The sequence below is a fragment of the Hippoglossus stenolepis genome, chromosome 12, assembly GCF_022539355.2.
Source record: "Hippoglossus stenolepis isolate QCI-W04-F060 chromosome 12, HSTE1.2, whole genome shotgun sequence".
Taxonomy (NCBI): domain Eukaryota; kingdom Metazoa; phylum Chordata; class Actinopteri; order Pleuronectiformes; family Pleuronectidae; genus Hippoglossus; species Hippoglossus stenolepis.
In genome coordinates this window covers 21,585,689-21,608,152 of record NC_061494.1, presented here as the reverse complement: position 1 = coordinate 21,608,152, position 22,464 = coordinate 21,585,689, and the positions used below count along the sequence as shown (strand labels likewise).

General features: G+C 41.1%; 1 protein-coding gene across 2 annotated transcripts in view; it reads right to left on the bottom strand.

The window, feature by feature from the left end:
• LOC118119488 (pro-neuregulin-3, membrane-bound isoform) overlaps nt 1–22,464 on the bottom strand; it is a 293,803-nt gene that overhangs the window by 22,578 nt on the left and 248,761 nt on the right. For both annotated transcript variants that reach the window (XM_035173517.2, XM_035173518.2), the window contains one exon: nt 10,449–10,472. In XM_035173517.2, the coding sequence (XP_035029408.1) occupies nt 10,449–10,472 (24 nt within the window). The remainder of the gene's footprint in view (nt 1–10,448; nt 10,473–22,464) is intronic.

Genomic DNA, 22,464 nt, shown 5'->3' with positions numbered 1-22,464 from the left:
AGTCACAGATCATGTACATATCCGTCAACATGTGTGTTTGATAGACGTCGGAGGAGAGGAGAGGAGAGAGAGAGAGAGAGGGAGGAAGAGAAAGATGTGTGGTTTTGTACATCTGTGTGAATGAGAGTTAATAATATATAACATTCCCACCATAACACAGAATTAAATAGAGTTTTGAGATTTGTATTCATCCACGTTAACAGGACCCAAACAGCCGTTTTAATTTCATCAAACAACCAACTGCAGTGCAACAGCTCTCTGCAGATTCGTTTCCTGTACACATGTGATTACTTAGTGATAAATAAACCAAATAAAACCACAATTCACAAACAACTGTTTACAATTCTCCCGCAGCACCTGCTATTCTTAGTTACAGCTCATTTGATCAGCTCCACCACATCGAGTAATGGTCCGGTAGACACTGACTGCCGGTGAAATGGATGCCACATGTAATGGAGCTCGAACACATGGAGACAAGAAGAGTTATGGCGCGGACGGACGTCATTAGTGGAGAAAAATGGAAGCTGTCTTGTTTGCTACAAGTAAATCATAGTTCCCTTCACATGCATTAATAGACGATCAATCAAAGTTTTATTAAGCGTCGCTCAGACCTTGGAAAAGCATGACGATGACACGAGGTGTTGGGGTTCTGCGTTGAGGTAATTGAAACAAATTATTATTATTTTCTTTTTTTTTTACTGGGGATGGTTTTCAACAGCCGCTTTAGTGCAAAGAAGATGAAGTTCTTAACCACTGCTCAGAAAATCACTGCAGGCAACAACCACAAGCTCCTTATGGGACATGGAGCAGCAGCTGCAGCCACTGTGTCTTGCTCAAGGGCATCCTGAGCATTATACTTATTCACAAACACGTCACGATTTTCCAGGCCTGTTTGGAGAATTCAAACCAGGGATCTCTTCATCACAAGCTAAAGCGATCACATGTGCAGTAGATCATCCATAGTACCTGGAACAACAGATGCCACGGCGCCTGTTAGTAAACTGTTAGAGCAACTCTCCCTGTTTCTCTCGCTTCATGTCTTAAGTTCTGTTCAGCGTTGTTTTGATGCCAGTTAATCAGCCTGAGTCATCACATTGGCTCATTGGCTATAATTATATCATTAGAGGGAGCTGGGGGTTCTCCTGTGAGAGCACGGCGAGGTCGGCTGCAGGGGAGGCGGGGAGACGGAGATCAGGAGGAGGTGCAGCAGGGAGGTGGGATGTTGTGAGGATGCAGAGTATTTCCAGCGTATTGGACGATAACGAGTGCTGATGTGCTGCTGCAGATCTTTTTAACCTCTTTTGACTCAAAGTAAAAAAAAATAAACCCCCGCACCTTCTTTCATATATTTTCCACCAACATGATGCAAATCATTTGGTTTTCAGTGCACATTGAGTATTTTACATCCGGCATCGTTTTACTTTAATGAGATACTGGTCAATTCAAGTCAGGTGGATTTTAAAATCATAGCAGAGGTTTTTCTCAGGGCACATTTCATATAAAGCGAAACTCTTTACATTATTAACCATCACTCCTGCAAGTTAATATTGCACATTCCATAAAGACCAGAGACTCACACGGATCAGAAATAAACAGGCTGAGCAGAGAAGGCGGACATATCTTAAATTTAAATTTAGTGTGCTGTGGGTCACTCTGGGTCACGGCCATTATCCATAATGGAACCAATAGAATCTGCTCATTAGACCCTTCTTGCCTGATAAGTGCCGACGTCTTTTAAACCTCATTCCCACAGTTATTTAGTCCGAGCTGAGATAACCCGAACCCACCAGGGTTAATTCCTCAGACCTAAAGAGCTCTCTCCGGAGCCACATAAGCCTCAACGTACAGCTGTTAAGAGTCAAAGTTTACGCTGAGCTTATAAACAGGACTGAATAATATTAAAGGCTGTTTGACAAACTGTGTCGTTATCAGCACAAAACACTGGATCAAGCAAAGTTTCAACAAAAACCACAAGATGTAGTAGAAAGTTGTTAAGTTACACAACAGTTTTCACAGGATGAACGATAAGTTAACCGACTCTGATTTGTAAATACTCATTATTTTAAAGCTGTGAGAAGAGAAATTACTTTTAAAGTGTGATGTTTGGAGAAAGGTTCATGTTGCGTTTTTATAATTTAACAGCGAAATAAAATTTGATTTGCTCATGTCTGACTACCAGTCACCCTGTTTGTTTTGAGGCCCTTGTGACCTTGACCTTTGACCTTTGAACAGCCAAATCTAATCAGTTGATCCTCGAGTCTGAATGAAAGTCTGTGCCTAACTTGAACAGATTCTCTCGAGGTGTTCCTGACATATCGCATTCACAAGGCAGAAACATGTGGTCTGTGAGGTCAAAGCCAACTTGACCTCTGAACTTTGACTTCAGTTCATTCGTGAGTCCAACTGAATGTTTGGACCAAATTTGAAGACATCCCCCCCCCCGGAGGTGTTCTGTAGATATTGTCTTCAGAAGAATGGGATGGACGGACAATACCTCCGTCTCAGCCCGTTAGCACTCCGAACAGTGATTTATGTGGAGGACATTGACAAACGATGCATCCTTACAATAGAGGCCTCACATCAGAAGATGCTGTCGTTCTGGAAGGAATTCACAAACAATGGTTGTTTATTTAATTTGGCAGATGTGTCAGAGTGCTGCTCTCGTGTACGGAGAGAGATGATGGAAGAAAAGCAGCTGGAGTGCAGATAAAAAAAGTTCTCAAGGGCAGATTATGTCGCCACCGAATAAAAAAACACTTCACACGAGTGTTTTCATGGTCGGCTGAAGTGGAAAATTTGTTAGATTGAGACTGTGAAAAAAAAGTCAAATAAAGGATGGTGTTGATGATTTGGCGAGAAAACTCACATCAGCAGCACTTATGTGTAAGATTGTCTGAAATAATCACACAATAAGAGCACATATACACACATTGAGCACTTTATCAGGAACACCACACTAATTGGGACAGAGCCTCCCCCCCCACTTTGCAGTCAAATGGCAGATTCCTCTGAGATTCACAGAATTTCCCCCCAAAACATCACACCACCACCACCAGTCTGGACCGTTCACACCCGACAGATTCAAGCATCCAACGCCAAATCCTGACTCCGCCATCTGCAGCTTCATCAGAAATCCAGATTCCCTCAGACCGGGCTGCATTTTTCATCTGTCCAGCATCGGTGAGTCTCAGATTTCTGTTCCTGGCTGACGGCGGTGGAATCTGAAATTGTCGTCTGGTTTGGTTTCCCATCACAGTTTAACGCTGTAAATACTTTTCAGGAATCCTCAAACCAGGTTCCTACAAACACGCCGAGGTCAGAGTTACTGAAATCCCATTTTTCGCCACAGTCTGAAGATCGAACAAAGCTCCGGACCCTTTTACTGCAAGACTTTTTATTGCGGCCACGTGATCAGCTGGTAATTGCGTGTTTAAAACTTGTTCTTAATAAAAAAGCTCAGTCATTATAGTCACAAAGACAAGTTTACTGAAGTTTGGTATAAAAGGCTTGCATCAGAATTATGTTGCAGTCCAACAGTTCCCCTCCTTGTTTGCACACATGCACCTGCTGTTTGCACTTGATGTGAATAAATCACACGTCTCCAGAGAGTGAAAGAAGGTTCATGTTCCACCTGTGGGGCGCTGAGGTCACATCTTCGACTTATTTTCCACTTCAAACCTCCAGTCCGGCCCCACACATGCACCGCTGGTCACTTATTTACAGCAACATTACAGAAAATATGATTAATATTTTACTGTGAAAGCAGCAGCAGCGATACAGAGGCGTAGCTGTGACCTTTTCCGTACGTATGGATTCTTATACATTCAGAACGTGTTTACATTCTGCACCCATGTCCCCGTACAGACAAATCGATAAGTGATGGAATAAGTGTAGAAATACCCCTGAAGCAGCCGTATATACAATAAAGATTAAAGCCTCCAGACTTTATTGCCTTGAGTGTGATATTTATGACTTATATTTCTTGACATTATGCCCAAACATATAAAGATATTACTCGCTGATGTGCTGATACAACACAACGGCATGTCCTTAAGTATCTGTAAATCACACATCGCTAATAAAAGAGAAATGCATTTATCCATATGTCAAAGAACATTAAAGGGTCGGTAAAACCCATTTTTAATAAAGGGGCAGGTTACAGATATTTTCGTGACCTCTGACAAAGAGGTTGTGTTTTCGTCTGCGTCTATTTGTTTGCAGCATAGTTAAAAAAACACGTACGAAAATTTACAAGATATGTTCTTGTAACTTTGGGCAAATTAAACATTTTAAGGACTCAAACCCCGACATTTTTAGAAGGAGGTTTTATAGTAATTTATTTCTCATCTATTAACACAAATACAAGAATCAGTTCATGTAAAAAATCACAAATACCCAAAACAGGTTGTAAAAATACTGGTTGTAAAAATTAGAAAGTATTTTAAATATTTAATTCACCCAATATTACAAAAACTTATATTCTAAATCTTCTTGTCTTGTATCCTTGTGTTTCTAGTGAAGTGCAGAGATAAAATTGTGAATTCTGGATGTTAAAAAGTAATCTAATACCACAGATACAGGAATCACCTGCTAATGTAAGAAATGCACAGAAGCAGACGCAGAAACTCAGACGTAAGCGGAGTCGACCAAAGTCTCGCGACAGGCTGAGGCTGCGTTTGGACGGCGTGTCCCTCGGGCGTGCCGACGCTGGACGCTGGCAAAACTGTCACAACTGTTTCTCTGCCACGAGAACATGTGACCTTAACGCTCGGCCTGCGATTCTGGTCAAGTTTGGCTCCTAGTCCGACGTCACTCTAGCTGCTGAGTTGCACAATCGTCCATTCATTATCATAATTAGGGATTTTAATCATCCATTAAAACATGTAAGAAGTTTATTCTTCATAAAGCATCCCGGCGATATGAGGCTGTGTGAGTCTGGGACATATGGATGAGTCAGACCGCTGGCAGGCGCTGACACTGTCAAGGTCTGTTGCAAATATTTGATTAAGGAATAAATTGTGTTGCATTTGTACAATTATGAATTAAACATTGGCCTTTATTTTGAGGGCAATAAAGTTTAATGTTTAGTGGCAGCACGTTGGAATCGACTCAAGGTTGTCATGGAGTTTGGATGAATGATGGGGGGGATTAAAAAGGTCAGTGTTGAATGACCGCTTCACAAAAAACATACAAGCCAAAGATAGTTTGAATCCTAATCTGCAGATCAGCATCAAAACGGATCAATAAAGTTTCAAGTTTCAAGATTTGCAGCCTCTGGGCAGAAAGAGTCAGATTTCATGTCTGTCTCTCTTCTAACATCAGATGAGGTGAGTTATACTGTAATATAAAAACAGAACAAGATATAATATCACAATAGTCTTGACAAATTATCCTTCAGTACTTTGCATGGTATCTTGATTTATTTGTTTGGACGACAGATCTTACCAGATCAGTAGTAATAACATCTCAGTTATTACATATCTATAATGTTTTTGGACTGACGTAGTATCTGGTCGTATTTCCCTATTCACAAGCTTTGCTGTTTGGTATTTAATTTTACTTTTAGCTATTATTTAACGAATCATATGAAGCCAAAGTATTAAATATTTATCATGTTTCTCTTACACTCGATATTCGTATTATATATTTATCTATATCAGTCACTTTAGTGCGATCGTATGCTCCTAAAATCCTCGTTACCTCAACTTGTGTTTACTTTTTTAATTGAAGAACTTTGTTATATACTTATATTTGATCATATATGTTTTTATTTGTATATATTCTCCTTTGTGATTTGAGGCGATGTTTTGTAATTTTGCTCGATGACAATAAAGGTTCTTGAATCTCGATCGATAAATACTCGAAGTCTAAAGTACTGAGAGAAATATTACTGAACAGGGAGAGAAAGTACAAACACCTAAACAACATGCTTCTGTAGAATCAGAAATAGCACTGTTGACTTTAAAGTCTCAAGTTACAACTAGTGAAGTGGTCTTCCTCCCGTTAAGGCTCATTTCTGCAGGTCGGACGTTGCAGGTTGACTCTCATAACAGGTCAGCGGCTGCCTGTAGTAAAAAACCTTGACTCGCACATCACTACTGGCTTCGCTCTGTGAATAAAATCCCCCTCTCTGTGCTGAAGGCGGCTACGACTGACATGGAAAGAAGAAGGAAAGGAATGACATAAGAAGTGCAAGGCGAGATCAGAGGGACGGGATCCTCCAGTGACTGCCTCACAGCAGCATTAGACTCTTCATGTGTGGAGTGCAGACTGCTGAGGGCGGATAAAACCTTTATTTATGCAGGTCTGCTGTGCTAGAGTAAGCATGCTCTCTTGGCTGGTCATGGTCCTTTTACGCTATTATTCCGATGGCTTTATTTCCCCATTTACATACTGAATATATTAGGTGGCTGAATGGGGCTATTGTTTGTACTGGTAATCTTCTTTCTTTCTTTTTCTGTCCACATATTCTCCGGCTCCGTGGTCTGGAAAAAGGTTATCCAAGCCTTCATTTCCTTCTGAGACTGCTGTGTGTTGTTATATGTTTTGGCATTAGCCCACCGGCCTGCACGGCCTGCACGGCTTTGTCTTTCCAAGTTTCCACTGTGGAATCAGTTTGATGTTAAAGTTCAGTTTGCTTATATCACTTCTCAAATATTTAACCCTCAAAATCTCGTCCAGGTTTCCAGACATCTAAGGAAACTTGACCTTAAACCATTGGTCTGTTCGTGGTCTGGGTTAACAAAGCTGAAATAAAAGGGCTGCAAGGACAATACAGACTTTAATGCCATTTATTGAATTGCCTTATTTATCAGAGTTTGACTTTGCCTTGAAAGTTTGATCAACTACTCTTGGATTATGTCTTTTATAAATAAGGCAACTTGACTTTTTTAACAATCGAGGACAATTATCAAGTGACGGTGGCTTTTTAATCTTATCTTTTAAAAAAATTTAGAAGCTCCATATTAATGCAAACAAGTTGAATCGAAGACAGCTGGACACTTGGAGGAGTTCCACCTCTGATCCACAAGGATCCTTCACTTCTTCACTTTGAAGACCAGAGGTGAAACCTTCTCCAGTCCAGTTGCCCTCGATTCAAGACGTCTTGTGTAACTGCGACTGACAATCTTCACAGGCAAGTTGAAATATTAAACTTTCTTTTGATTTCACCAAAATTGGGATCTCCGGGCCTGGACCAGCACGTCTGGTCCCGTGCACTCTGTGTTACTCTGCAGCTGTTTGCACAGAAATGACTGTATTCTACGTGGCGGCAGCACCAACACCAGTTTATTAGAAAAAGAACAAAGCTGTGACCCAAAGGAATCCAAAACTCATTCACAGAGAATCTCTGGAAAATAAGAAAAGATGGAAGTTGTAAGACCTTTTGATTGAAACGTTATCTCAGAGAAGACATGACAGAGCGTCTGCGTCTGTGCTACGTCTGAATGTCTTTCTTCTCCTCTCTGGTTTTCTCTTCCCATTGTTTTGCAGTCATGATGCATCTCAGTCCCTAAGTTGTCAAAGTCAGAGTGAGATGCAAACTTTTTTAACCCTAAACTCTACATGTTAAGACAAATGAATCCATCTAATCTGTCCAATTTTCCACAAATCTCTGTCTGTAGGAAGCATATCTCAAGAACCCTTCATCTTATCAGCCTCATACTTGTCATGTGCGCTGTTACAGGCCCAAGGAAGTGCAGTGTCAAATTTGCAGAGGTTGGCGATTGTGTCAAAATCGCTCCCATATCATTCAGATAATCAGATCATATTTATCTCATCATATCTGACTCAACACGGTTGTTGCAGGTGCTGATCTCTGTCATGGCAACAACATTGCTCCTCTGTAGCAGTTTGGCTACAAAGTAAAAGCATAACATTTGTTTTTTTCGTTGCTGCAATGCTTTGTATCGAGCTAAAGTACAGAGATTTTATTTTGAAAAGGCGTGATCTCTTAACAGACCTCTGGGAAAAAACAAAATATGATTCTGGTTGATCGTGGACGCACAACTGCTTCACTACAGACAAACCAGGTAGGATGAACACAAACTTTACTCTGCACCATAGACTGTTCAGAAGTAACAGTTTATTGTGTTTGAGGACGACTCACTAAGGAATAATTCAAACAACATTACAAACATGCAGGTTTAGAACGGACCCTGACCTGGTTACATAAACGTCCACAACGTCAATGTCAGCTCTCAATACACTGAAGATCTAATATACTCCAGATCTAATATACCTCAGATCTAATAACACACAAACAGAAATGTGTGCACCCTCACATCCTTCACCTTTGCTCTACTTTGCCAAAAACCCGTCTCCTTTCAGCACAGACACACCTTGAACCCTCTGGACAGAAAATGAAAATCAACATGACTTAAAATCCATCCTGCCTCAAAAAACAGCTGCCTGTAACTCTTTGCTCTCACATTGATTTACAAGCAGGTGGAACATTTTCCAGTCAGAGTTCAGTGATCTCTGATGGAAAGGAAATATTGATGCCCACATAACCGACCGACTAGATACAGTGAGACCGTCTCCTCTCTTTTTTTTTTTGGCCGAGCAGCATAAAACATGTACGAAGAAGAAGTCGTGATCCAAGTATTTTTTAAATATATTCTCAGTTTAATAAAGACCTGGGTGGGTGAAATACTGGGTGAAGAGATCTCAGGCTTAAGACACTGATTTCTTATTTCTAATTTTAACCCCAGATACGGACTCTATTGAAGGGGGATGGTTAATTCTCTGTAAACCACTGGAGTGGCTGTGGGAAATAACTGCAGCACCACTGGATTAGTGTGTTTAGTTTAAGCTCAGTATCAAAATAATGTTGGCACAGCAGGTCTAGTATTACAGAAACGTGTAAGATTTCATACAATCCAGTTATATTTGTAATAACATTGAGGTTATAGGTGGTGGTGATTTAATGATTTGACTGTAAGACCTGATCTGATGTTCATGTAAACTGTACGTTTATTAAAGGAGGATTATTTATCTCAGCAGAATCATTTGACCTCTTCCTTCTATCGCCTAGATTACGAGCCTTAAAAGTTAAAGACTGTACTTTTAAACAAGGGACCATATATATTTAGTTATTTCTTACTATTGACAAACGTCTATGATAGAAGATTTTGAGTGTATCTGCATTTTTGATCGAGTGCCTCAGATTCTTCTCCAATTTTCCAGGAGAATAAGCTTCCAAAGTGACAAACCAGGGCCGAGTGTGGGATGTGCTTATCTTTCTGTGCCCTGCTTAACACAAAGCAGGGGAAGACGTTGGCACGACTAGAGACATTCGCCAGGCAAAGGAAACTGTGGCAGCCTGAACAATGTTGCAGAGGCATTAAACCTCTCACTGAATATAAATGGGAAAACCTGAGAGATAGCTCGGTGGAAAAGATCATCTGTCACTGCCAAGTTTGCATAGTCTCAGCAAAAAAAAAAAAGGAAGCTTTTGTTCGTGGGACTGCAGATGCAGCCGCGACGCAGCAGAGAAATAAACGCTGCACTTCTGGTTTCTGTGCAATTTTACTTTGAGAACACAGAGGCAATGATGAAGGCCATTTTCCTAGATGATGCATCGCTTTTCTACGCTGTCCGTGTAGGAAAAGGGCCGGGATTCCACCGAGTGAGCGAGTGACGGGCTCTGGTTAAAGTTTGCCTGTCGTTAACTAGCTCCTCAGCTGTGACACCAAACAGATCCAGGAACAGGAGAGAGAGAGGATCTGGGCAACAACGAGGAACGAGCCGCTGGCAGTCCACCCTGCACAGCCTCGCAGGCGTGTGCAGGGGGAACCCACAAACGTCTGACGCACAATCGCTGGAAGAATCTCATCCAACTCCTGTAAGTAGAAAGTTAAGGACTTTGGTAACACGCTTTTGAACATGTGCCGCCCATGTGAGCACATAGGCGACGCACTAATGAGGAGCTCGTTTCGGAAACGGTGCCAACAGCATAAAAACTCCCTCACTGTACCCCGCCTTCCCCGCCGCTCTCACTGTTTCCAAGGAGACTGCAGCACATTGGTATTCTGAGGGGACACTTCACAGGCAATCGAGAGAGAAAGAAAGCGAGGGAGAGAGCGAGAAAGAAAGAAAGCATAAAGACGGAGATGGTGCAGAAAGCAAATGTGTAGAGAGATAAAGACAATAGCTAATATTTAAAAGATATACAGTGCAGTGTGTGCAGAGGAGGAGGAGAGAGAGATTGTGTGAACACACAGACGCTGTTTGCATTCACCACAGCTCTGTTGTTTCCACTTCACATGATATAATGGTGCCATATGTGATTAAGCACGACCACGTATGACATGTGCTGGGTGTCATTAGCGATGCGTGCACTCTATGTATGGAAACAACCGCACATCACAACACGGGAGTCAGCACGGCGCCGTGTGATGTTTACATTTGTGACTCATGCAGACACGAGATGAGAGAAGCTTCCTTACCCATAAACTCGATGCCCAAGTGATCTGTTGTTCCAGGCGGAGGAGAAGAAGGGGGGGGGAGAGAGAAAGAAAATAAAGTTATTATTAAGAATAGAGTGCGTTAGCATTGTGTCACATTTCATCCCCAGATCATCGCTGACGTTGTTTTCCTTCATGTGGGGATGCTGTATCTGTACTTTTATCGCTTGTCACATGGAGTCAGAAGGAACATGCTAATAATAGGAAATGACACAAACACACACACACACACACAGACTACGCAACATGTACAAGTATTTACCCTTTCACTTTTACAACATAATACCTCCTTATTTGTTCTAATGTCTTTGTAATGACTATTCCTATAAGTTTGTAGCACATTGATTTACTAAATTCACATTTTATTCTGTTCTGTTTTACATTGTTGTGTCTTTTACTACTTAATTATACTGGATTATTTACTACACAGGTTTCGTGCAAAAGTTTTATACATGTTTATGCTAAATAACATAAAATGTACTTATACTTGAATGAAATCGGATCAACCCACACCCACAGTCCTTGTTAATGACATTATCTGTGATTTTAAAGTGATAAACTCTTCATAATGAAAACCTAACACCGTATGTTTTTAACCTTAACTGCACTTTTAAGATTCCTGTACTGATTGCGACATTGCATCTCTGAAAAACTGTCAGTCTCGTCATGAACCAACACTCACTCAGATAAACACACAGGATATAACTGCTGAACAATCAGCACAGTGGCCCCAGTATCCTTGATGTCTGAGCAGCGTTAATGTGGGAGCCTGTGTGTGCTCTGCTGTGTTAAACATATCAGGGACACAAGCAGGTCTGAGGTCATTTCGGCTCCATGAACGCTTTGCATTTTGACAGTAAAACCACAATTACATTTTTGTAGCAATTTTCCAGCTGAGTGTAAAGTACAGAGGCTGCTGAAGGTTTCTGCTTTCAAGGGAAACACATCTAACACATGCACAAATCGACTGCTGTGCATCGGAGTGCCACTAAAATGCACAAATACAGACCTGGATAGACACGGTTTCACTCAGCTGATTTATTTTTCCTCCACCATAGTTTTTTACGCCTTGAGGCAATTTGTGGCTCTCCGGATAAGTGAGATGTCTTATTATTGTTTCATCATCAGCTTCTGGCATCAGTGTAAAAACAAGCAAATAAAGTAGTAATTGAATGAAAGTTCAGCCGTGACAAGCTCTGCTTTCAAAAGCCTGATCTCTGCGGTTACAGGAGATTCCTGCGGCTGCACAGGACGAGAAAATCACCCTCACGGACGGAGGAGGTGCTGATGTGACACCGCCGGCTCCTACCACACCGACAGAGACTATCTGCTGAGTGGCCCTGGCCTACATCTCAGAGCTGGTCTTTCTAATGTGAAAAGCTCTGTCCAATCGGCCCCCGATCTTATCAGGCGATGTTAGCACGGATGTAAGCGGATCATTTTTCACTTTACCCACGACCCAGAGACCTCTCTGCTCTGCCTTCTTCATTTCTCCCTTCAGAAACGCCCCGTGATGCAGGACAGGAGAAGATGAACACGATAAACGGCCACTCTCACACGGAGGCTGACGGAATCATCTGCATTCAGAGAATATTTACCAACCGCTGAATAAACAGGAATCCACACTGCTGGATATTTATAACAAGGTAGAAAACCCAGGATGAGGAGATCAGCAGGTCGAGCTTCAGATCAGGTAAAGTTACAGAATGGGACAAGTAAATTATAAACATAACGCAAACCAACACAACCACATTTAGCAAGACTACTTTTTAAATACTGTGGAAAAGGAAATGCACTCTGATTAATGCGAAATTTGGAATTATTCATATAAAAATAAATATTACACTTATGTGAAGTGTAATAAAGAAGTACTAGTACATTAAAACATCTGAATTCTTTCTGAAACATTTATAAAACTTGGCTGTGTTGTGCATCTGCCAGTACAGTCCCAGGATTGGGAGCCTGTTTTTTTTTTACGACTATATCTTTTTACCTTTATTTGCAGTTTGGTCCAGAGTTTTATTTGGAATCTTACAACACAACCATATATATAAAACTATATAAGTTAGCCTGGGTGACCCCGTTGACCTCCACAGAGACACAAGGAAATGTGATGTGTCCTTTGGAACTCTGCAGCTCCGCAGCCCCTTCGGGTGGAGCTGTAAGTGCTGCTACTGCCGGGGTTAGCAACTCAATTTCCCATGGAGCTCAATGAGTAGAGCCTCGCACTAAAGCTGCCAAGGTTGGGGATTTCATTTTCTGTGTAGCTTGGTGGCTACAGCATATATCAGCGCCAGCACTGTCAGGATATGAGCTCCAGCTCCCATCGGGCCGCCCATACTCAAGATGTATGCACTGCAGCTACTGTAAACCACTTTCGATGGAGGGGCCCGAGGTGTCATGGGTTAAATATGCTCTGTGGAAACTGATGGCCTTTGATTCACTGGATGACCAACGGATAAGGCTGGAAAAACACCGCATCTGAATTCATAACGGGGCTGGAGCGGGAGATACATTTTCATAAAACTGAAAATCTATTCAAATCTGTGAAAAGTAGAGGCACCACTAAAAAATGTTGTGGAGAAAAAACGGCTTTAGCTGCTTTATTGTCAAAGCTTCAGCTTTAGCAGCGGCAGCAGAAGCATTCGGATCATTTATCTACATTTACAAATACTGTATAAATATAACTCTTGAATTTAATAGTGCATCCACAATCCCAAAGTTTCCAAAGACTGTATTTGAGGGGAAATCATCTAGAATAGAACGGTGTAGTCATACAAACTCTTTAATTTGAATATAATCATCACTAATGCATTAACATACAAGCAGCATTTTAATGTTGTAGCTGGAGGAGGTGAAGCTCCACTTTAAATAATGTTGCCTCGTTTAACTTAAAATATATTTATTTATAAAATCATTCCAGGGACAAGTTTCAACCATAGACTGCAAACAAAGAGGCTTCAACAGATCATTTTACTTTCAAACAAAGCAGGATACGGTGAAAACGTTTTGTATATGCGATACCAGGAGAAATTGGGCGTTGTCTGATAGAAGGGGTGGAACGATAAACATAAACGTGTGTGTAGAAGTGTTGATTTTCAGATTTCGTATTTAAATACATCCAAAGCTGTTTCTAATTCGCTTTTAAAGATGTAATAATGTCTGTATGAGACCGAGGGAACAGCCCAGTGCTGCTAAATCTCCTGTATAACTCTGCTGTTTGTGAACATAGACAAACACATAAACAGACTGGAGAGCCCATTAAAACGCCCTTGAAATCACTAATCCCTCCAATTTTCTATCTGCTCGGGAAATTAAGCCACAGAACATACAGGAACTCACATGAATTATAAAAAGAGCAAACTGGTGAGAGTGTGTGGCAGCAGCCTGAAGCAGAGGGAGGTGTGGGTGGCAGGAAGTCAGTGGCCTGTCACCGTCCTCGCTGTGGACCCATGGGTGAGTGTGTGTGTGTGTGTGTGTGTGTGTGCGTCCCATCCACTTCCACCTCTGGAGACACAGCCTCACAGTGAAGACAGATTTGATGACCTCCAATAGGTGATTTACCGACTTCACTCATATTTCCCCATAAAATAAATATATGATGAAATTAGTGGTGATGAAGTGACATAAATAAGTCTCATAAGAATTCACAATCGCCCTCGTGTGCTTTATGTTTTCACGGATTACCGTGAAACTTGATATGACACATACTGATAGTTAAAATGATAACATATAGAAGATAATACCCCCCCGCACACTGTCTTAGTTACGGTGATATATTTATTTGTGACGTTTTGCTGCTAGACCTTCATCAGGGAAATGGTTTCGAACAAAGGGAAGAAGATATCTTTGTCCGTTCTTTAATACTGATATTAAATAATATATATGAGGTCTACAAATCTGATGTGCAAACTTTTAAGACTTCATATTTCAATATGAAGGTAATATTTAGTTTTGATCATTTTACTTTTCCTTGCAGTTTCTCTCAATGCTTCAGTATTTTTTTTTTATAGTTGGGTTGATTCATTGATCTTCTATGTTGTATCAGGAATTGTTAAAATAAAGATTTTCATATTTAATAATTTCTCCTCCGTTCCGTTCTTTGCGTGCTGCACCTAATGGGAGGATTCTGCAGTAAAAGCATTTCCTGTGTTATTACAGATGATGTTTGTGTGAATGTGTCTCAGATTACACTGCGACACAGACACAAACACACATAATCCTCGTGTCTTCTACTTCCGTCTGTCAGATAAAAAAATTCTTCTCCAGGATGAGCGAGTGATTGCATCATGTTCCCGTCTCTGACTGACTGATAGCTTCACTCCCCACGTGTGGAGAGCAGAGAATATGCTACGTGCTATTTCCAATTAGCGCTTGGCACTCTTTAGAGAGCCGGGGAAATAAATTGATATTTTGACAGATGGCGGCACTGAAGGAGGAAAAACTAGATGATGGCGCTGCGGTGTCCACTGTTCAGCCTTGATGAAATTCCATATTGTCACACAATCATGTGACGCAACAGAACGAACCGGGTTTCGCACGTCGGCGCTCTGTTGCTCCGCGTTACACAATATTTAGCTGTTTGCTCCACTTTGCAGGTGAAGGAATCGATTGATATCACGGCTTGTTTCTGTGCAGTGAAGTAAATATAAATGTAACAGGAAGCACTTATCTTCATTATAATTAGGACGAGCAGTCACAGCAGTGATATTAACACTCGCAGTGGAGCTACTCCGTCACATGGGAAACATATTTACTTCATCCTGTGATAACCGCTGCCTTCAGGTTTGGATCTGCAGGTAAAACACTGGATTCTAACCTCGATGTTATTTCGTACAAAAAGCTTGTGAGCCTCACACCGTCAGATGTTAAGAATATGAACGGATTCTGCCCAAAAGTGGTTTAGTAGTTTTTCTAATTGAATTTTTTTAGGTCACATGTGTTGTGACCTAATTGCTGAGAGAAGCGTCAAACTATTCTCCAAACTATTTGCAGAACACTGATCTGAGTCATCGTTGAAGTTGAACCTCGTCTTTAACTTTCATCCTTTACTGTCTCTCCTCTGTTTTCCTCCATTTCTTTTGTTTTTCTGTGCCTGCAGCAGTTGCTATAGCAACTAGAGACCATCTTGAAATGCAATCACACCAGCGGCAGCGCCCGTCAACATGTTGCTGATCAAAATGTATATTCAGTACTTCATACTAAATCATCACATATATAACATGATTTCTCAATATAGTACTCAAACTCAGCACTGACACACAATATTATATTAGAATGCAGTATTAAATACTACATTATTACACAAGCATTCCATATTAAATACTACTTTATTTCATTAATATAGTAATAAATAATACTTTATCAAACATATACTCAGTAGTAAATACTACTTTATTTCATGAGCATAGTAATAAATACTTCATTACACATACTCAGCTGTAGATACTACTTTCTTAGATGAGTACTCAAGATTAAATACTACTACTTTACTTCCTAAAACCTGCTGAATACAAACAGTACAGGAAGCAACAGGAACACGACAGACAGACTGATGGAGCGTATTGGAACTGGGAACAGAAAAAAAGATTTAGAGCTTCACTAACCAACTTTCTCATATAAAGGATTATTCAACTGTCTCAAGTGAAATGTGAAATGGAGAATTATAACCAACTTTGCAGTTTATACAAAGCTTTTTACTGTCGTGTAAATTACCAGTTTCGTTTTGTGACACGTTTACTGCACAGTTCAGTTTCAGGCTGATCATCCAGCAGGAAGCAGTTTACTGATTCAGAATAAAACCACAGTCTCAACCTGCCGATGGAAAACCTAAAGAGCAAATTTAAATGTGTTTATTGAGCTGCAAACTAAATCATGTGAGTGAAGGACGATTTAATGAATTCATGGTGGTTTTAATGTCACATGTCTAATGAAGTCAGACGCTGACATAGAGTCAAACATTTGGAGCAAACGGTCGGACGAGGGTGAAGTTAGTTAGTTAGTTGAGGAAGGTGGAACAAGCGGCAGCTACAAAGAAAGATGCTCTTCTAAACAAGAGGAGCTGAAAACGAGGGTTAATACTGGACTTGAGTTTATTTCCTAAAGTAAAATGCAGGACTTTAGGTTTAGAATGATTTTTTTTCTGTTCTAATGTCACCATCTCCCCCTTTTTTAGAATCTTACCTGCCCACATCTTTAAAATATGACCGTTCCTTCGCCATGACACGGTCCATTAGACACACACACACACACAGTGTCACCTCCATGCGACGACAGTAACCTCCCTCACATTATTTCCTGCTCGCTGCAGAAATCACTTTCACTCTCACATTTAATCGACGGATTCTTTCAGCGCCGCACAAGGTCGGATTTTACATTAGTGATGTTTTCTTGGGAGCCTTGACGTTAAATAGCTGCTGAATTGGATTCATAAATGTGACTGTTTATGAAAGCAGCAGAAAGAAGTTATGTGGAATCTACAGAACGAAAATGTAAGTGTCGGATAAAGCTGGTTAATCTGAAGTTTGGTTTTGGATTGAAATTGGACTTGGTATCATTTAGACTTTGAGTAATTGGTCCAATCTGTGAACGCTGCTGTTCATCATCTGCACTGTTCAACAGGAGAGGGAATAAATAGTCGGTGACATCGTCTGAATCGCCGTGGGAACGCCCAGAAGCAGCTGTCAATCATCATCAGGGTCGCATCACCGACGTCTTCATCTCTGGCCCTTCGTACTAAACCCACACACTCACATTATATTACCAAGGGCTTTCTATTTTACCTTCATTCACTCCGTAATACCTCGTACCCTTTTTATATTTTCAGCTTTTACGGTTACGCATCATCAATTTGCGATGTTCAGTGTGTTCCCGGAGTTATTTTATGAATTGATGTGATTTGTCATTTCGATGCAGCCACTTTTCCCTCAACATGACTTTTGCGCTTCTACTTTAGTCTGCAGCTTCTCTGCGATGTCCTCTCGGAACGGCTTTAAGAGAAAATGACCGTAAACCAGCGGTGAGCTGCAGGTGAAGAGTGGAGGGGGAACAAGCAGCAGCCTCAGTGGGAGGTGAAGAAGAGTAAAAGCAGAAGAAAGTGTTTTAAGCGTTAGAAAGAACTGGACTGTGGTCTGTTATTTATAAAGCAGAAAGTAATGGGGATGCATTCTGGTCGACTGCTGGTGGAAAATACTGTTTTCCTCTTCTGGAATAATTTACTCTCTGCATGAAAGGCACTTCCTACTTCTTTTACTTTCCACTGTGACTTCGTGGATAAATAAAGATGGACGATGACTTTTTAAGTTTGGTACGTGTCCAATCCACTAACACAGAGGAGGCAGGGTTTATTACCTATACTGCGGCCCGGCACCAGGGGGCGATCGAGATGCTTTGACCACCCTCTTTGGAAGCTTTCATGTCGTCCACTTTTACAGACTATGGGTTAAACATCTCAGTGGTTGTGAGGAACAACGAGTATTAACCGATCACTGAGATAAAACAGTAACTGACCCCCCTTCACCCGCCTGCTTCTTCCTCTCCCATAAAACATCTTGAGAATGAAAACTCAAAGTTGTGATGAAGGCTTTAAGCCGTATGTGCTCCCTTATCACTCGCCTTGGTTGGGAAATTCTAATTTTGCTCCCGTTTCATCAGCTTCCAGGGCAACGAAAAAACGATCTGTCAAAGAGATTACTTTTATTTTGATGTGATATTTTATGCCCATTAGTCACCATGTAAATTGCAGCTCCCTAATTACTCTGTAATTCATCATTATTACACATCGCAAAATTTTACAATTTCACATCAAAGAGAACTCAAGTGAAGTAATTTCCCTGCGAAACTGTGACTTATACTAAGCTAATAACATGCGCTTAAATAAACTCATGTACGCCTCATGATGATGCGTCATGGGAACAGAATGCACCTGGTAATGACTCGTGTGTCCCCTGCAGTCGCTGCCCTGATGCAATGACAGCTGCACAAATGTAAAAGAAGAAATCTGGGCGGCCGGTCTTCAGATGTCGGCGGTGCAAGGTCAGCGCGTGAATCACTGACGCCTCTGAGGCGTTCAGGAAACCAGGAGGACGGAGAGAGAGAGAGAGACGGGAGGGACGGTGGCTCGCCGAAAGGGCTTTGCAGGGATGAATGAGTAAGAGAGGAGGAGGAGGAGGGAGAGACGAGTAAACTGTTCCCAAAAGCCATGAAATTAAGGAGGAGGGAGGGAGGGAGAGAGAGAGAGAGAGAGAGAGAGAGCGAGAGCGAGTTCGGGTAGTTGTGGTAAATGATAGCAGAGTTTTAGTAAGCAGAGCCTGCAGGGCGTGGACGGCTGACAGAGAACAGAGGAGCCTGATGGAGACGTTCAGAGGGAGAGTCATGACTCAGCAGTCAGACACATGTATTCACACACGGCTCCAGACTCATTCTGTCTATTCTCTGTGTTGTTACCTGTAAATAAGACAAAAATGTCGGATAAATAACCGATTGCACTGATCTCAACATTTAAGGTAAATGGATTCAATCTCGTTTTCCAGGAAACTAACATGGAGAGTGGACTATTTCTTTCCTCTATAAACTTCCTTGTATATATATTTAATCCAATGTTTCTCACCTTATAAACACACTAGAAACAAAACTTATTCAATTTAAATAACGTTTTTAATGCATCGTTTTATGTTTTTAAGGTGGACCTGTTGTGCTTTAGTGCTAATAAGGGATTCATTATGGATCCTAAGAAGCAGTCAAATAAACACAAACTGAAAAGTGTAAGGTCGGCTATAATTTGCAATATCTACAATTCCAGTGTAATTTAGCAGTTACAGGCATTTTTCAATTTAAGTGTTTTAAAACTGCTGTTGTGTGTAAATATCGTAGGCACCTGCACAAACAGCATTCAGTGATCCATTACTGTTAAAGCAGCATTCATCACGTGTGTCAACAACCACATTCTTCTGTATTCAGCTGCACAGCGACGAGGAGTAAACACACATTGTTGAATTCATATTCACCCGGCGCGTTGCATCTCTTTGATCAGATGTTCCTGATCAAAATTCTCCTTGGATTTGTAACTGACCTCTCCTCTTTTAAATTTTTTATGATCACTGATATGTGCTTTTTACTTTTTGTCAAAGATCCAGACGCTTCCCCACACAGCCGCTCGTTTTTAACACCGACAGCTTCACGTCCCCCCCGAGCTTCACAAGTGCTTCAGTGGCAAGTCGCACAATATTGTCTCTGCAGCAGACGAACAGCTTTACCACAGGAGCCTTGGATCAGCTCTTCTCCGCCCTCTGTGATCCATCACCTCATTAAGGCCTCCATGAGAAAAATATACATTCATATACACTTTCATACACCGACAGTCAAACCGCTGTTCAGGGGCTGGATCCTCCAGTCTGGTGCATGACAGAGGAGCAAAGAAAGGTAACGTGAGGATAGCTGCAGTTATTTTTACATCACAGCCTTTAAAGGACCAGTGTTCCTCTTGGCACGGTGCAATTTAAAACTGCCACGCAACCCGAGCAGTGATCCTTGATCAGCGCTCTTGTTCCTGGAGGTTTAATGACCACAAGCGCTGGACTAGAGCCACATCTAGGTGGAGGAAAGGCAAAGCGGCGTATCTTAATGTGCACAGACACTGGGTCCCCGGTCTTCATTCAGGCTGAGCTGAAGGGGGGGGGGAGATGTGTGGCGTGATGGATTCAGTCTTATGAAGAGAATGAATGAGAGGAGGAGAAGAAGAAGAGGGCTCTGAAGAAGAGCAGACCATGATAGAGCAGAGGGCGCCCATCGATTCTGATGCAACTTTATTGTGTTGCGTTATAATAATATTCATGTATTCATTTTGTCTAAGTGTTTTATCTTTGTCGTTCTAATGCTCATGAATTCTTGAAGTCTTTGTAGATTTAATGGCAGTGAAGAGTTTTGCTGAAGGGTCAGGAGAGAAAAACAAAGTACTACTGTACATAATAATATGACGATATAAGGATGTATTATAGTCTTGTTTATTGTAAGTGTAAAGCATTCTGAAAGCCGAGTTTTTGCCAAAGTGACAAATAAAGCTTTACCGATGCAATTATATGTTTATGTTTCTATTTATAATCATATTTGAATGAATATAATACAGTTTTTTCTTCTGTATCGAAATGAAAGCTGTCTAACGCAGACGGACTGATTCTGAAAAACATTCAAAAGGACCCTGCATGAATAAGCATATATGTAAAATTATTAATTTGTTGCATCCTCATAAAGAGCTTATCCTTTGAGGGGGGCTGGGGGAGCTGGAGCCAATCAGCTGACAGGATGGACAGGTCAGCAGCAGATAACAGGTCGGACACTTAGAGACAAGCAACCAGTCACTGTCACGTTCACACCTACGGCCAATTAAGAGTTTTCAATTAACCTGAACTGTGGGAGGAAGCAGAGCAGAATGACAGGAAACCACTGCACAGGGAGAACATGCAAACTCCTACGTCCTACATATGAGGATTAAATAATAATTCAGACTGATGACTTTACATTTAGAGAGTAATATAGTTGGGTTAAAGTTATATATATATATATATATAAATATACTGGTAACGCTTTGTAAAAGGAGCATTAAAAATCGTTGGCACGACAGTTTGAAGTAATTTTTCTCCTTCGGCTGATCGACCATTAGCTTGTTCTCTCACCTGTGTTCCTGGCAAGTTGTCATAATCACGTTAGTCGGCGCTGGCAGGTTTTATTAGGCTGGCGTCAGATGAGACGTTTGCTTAAACAGGTAAAGTTGCTCTGTAACAAGGAATCTGTGAATACTGATGTGAGAGGAGCTCTTTTATCTTGGCTGTGTGCTCTGCATCCATTAATCTGACAGGTCCAAACAAAAGGCCTGGAGAGGATGATCTGCTTACGTCTTACTTCTCTACCTGGAACCCACCAAATGAAAACAGCACAGGAATGAGGAAGCACTGAAGAGAGGAAAAACAAGGCCTGAAATCAGACGGAGCAGATTGAAGCCCAGAAAAGAGAAGGGAAAAAACTTTAAAGCTTCACTAACCAACGTTTATCAAATAACAGATTGTTCAACTGTCTCCGGTGTGACGTGAAATGAAGAATTAGAACCAACTGTGCAGCTCCACAAAGCTTCTTTAGTGTCTTTTAAATGATCGGTTTGGTTCAGTGACACATTCACAGTATCTACAGTTTAGATTCAGTCTTATCAGCTGTGTTTCCAGCAGCAGGAAGCAGCTAATTCAGAAAAAGTCAATGTAAGCAACCTGCGGGGAACAGCTGTCCGTCAACACGTCAAAGAAGCGCTGACAGGAAATAAAACATGACAGGAGGCAGCAACAGACAGATGTTCACAGCAGCTCAAACAGGAATAAAGAAAAAACACATTCCAATTTTTATCACCACTCAATTACCATTTCTTTTTTTAGACATATTTTTCTATGACTTTTAGTTTTTATTATTCTCCAGAATTATTTTGCTTCAATGTATTATTAGCCTAATAGGTAAAGCTAGGGTTTTGCCTAATGCATCAAAGTAAGAATTTTGTATGTGTTTATTATGTGCATTCATGCATTTGCCATGTTGTGATTAATATTGTAAAAATGATGATTTATCTTATCTTGTTCTGCACATGTTTCTGTTCAGTATGACACTACCAGACTTTGTTTAACTTATTGGTTAAAGTTTTTGGAAGCTCTGCTAAACGTTTAGAGATTTCAATAAGACATCACATTTATCTAGTTAAAATAAGAAATACAAAATCTGCCTGTAAATTATGTAAAGTGAGTTTGTCGCTCTGTGTCTCTATCGTCAGGGAAGCAGTCGGCTGTGGGGCGGAGCCGGTCCACCGACACCCGGCTGCCAAACTTTGGCTCATGCAGGACAAAATACATAGAGGAAAAAAAAAGTTAAGGTAAAAAAAGTAAACAAACTTGAAGCAGCAAGAGCTGGAGAGAAAGGGAATTGAAAAAGTGTAGACAGACATGAAGAATGGACGGAGAGAGAAGGA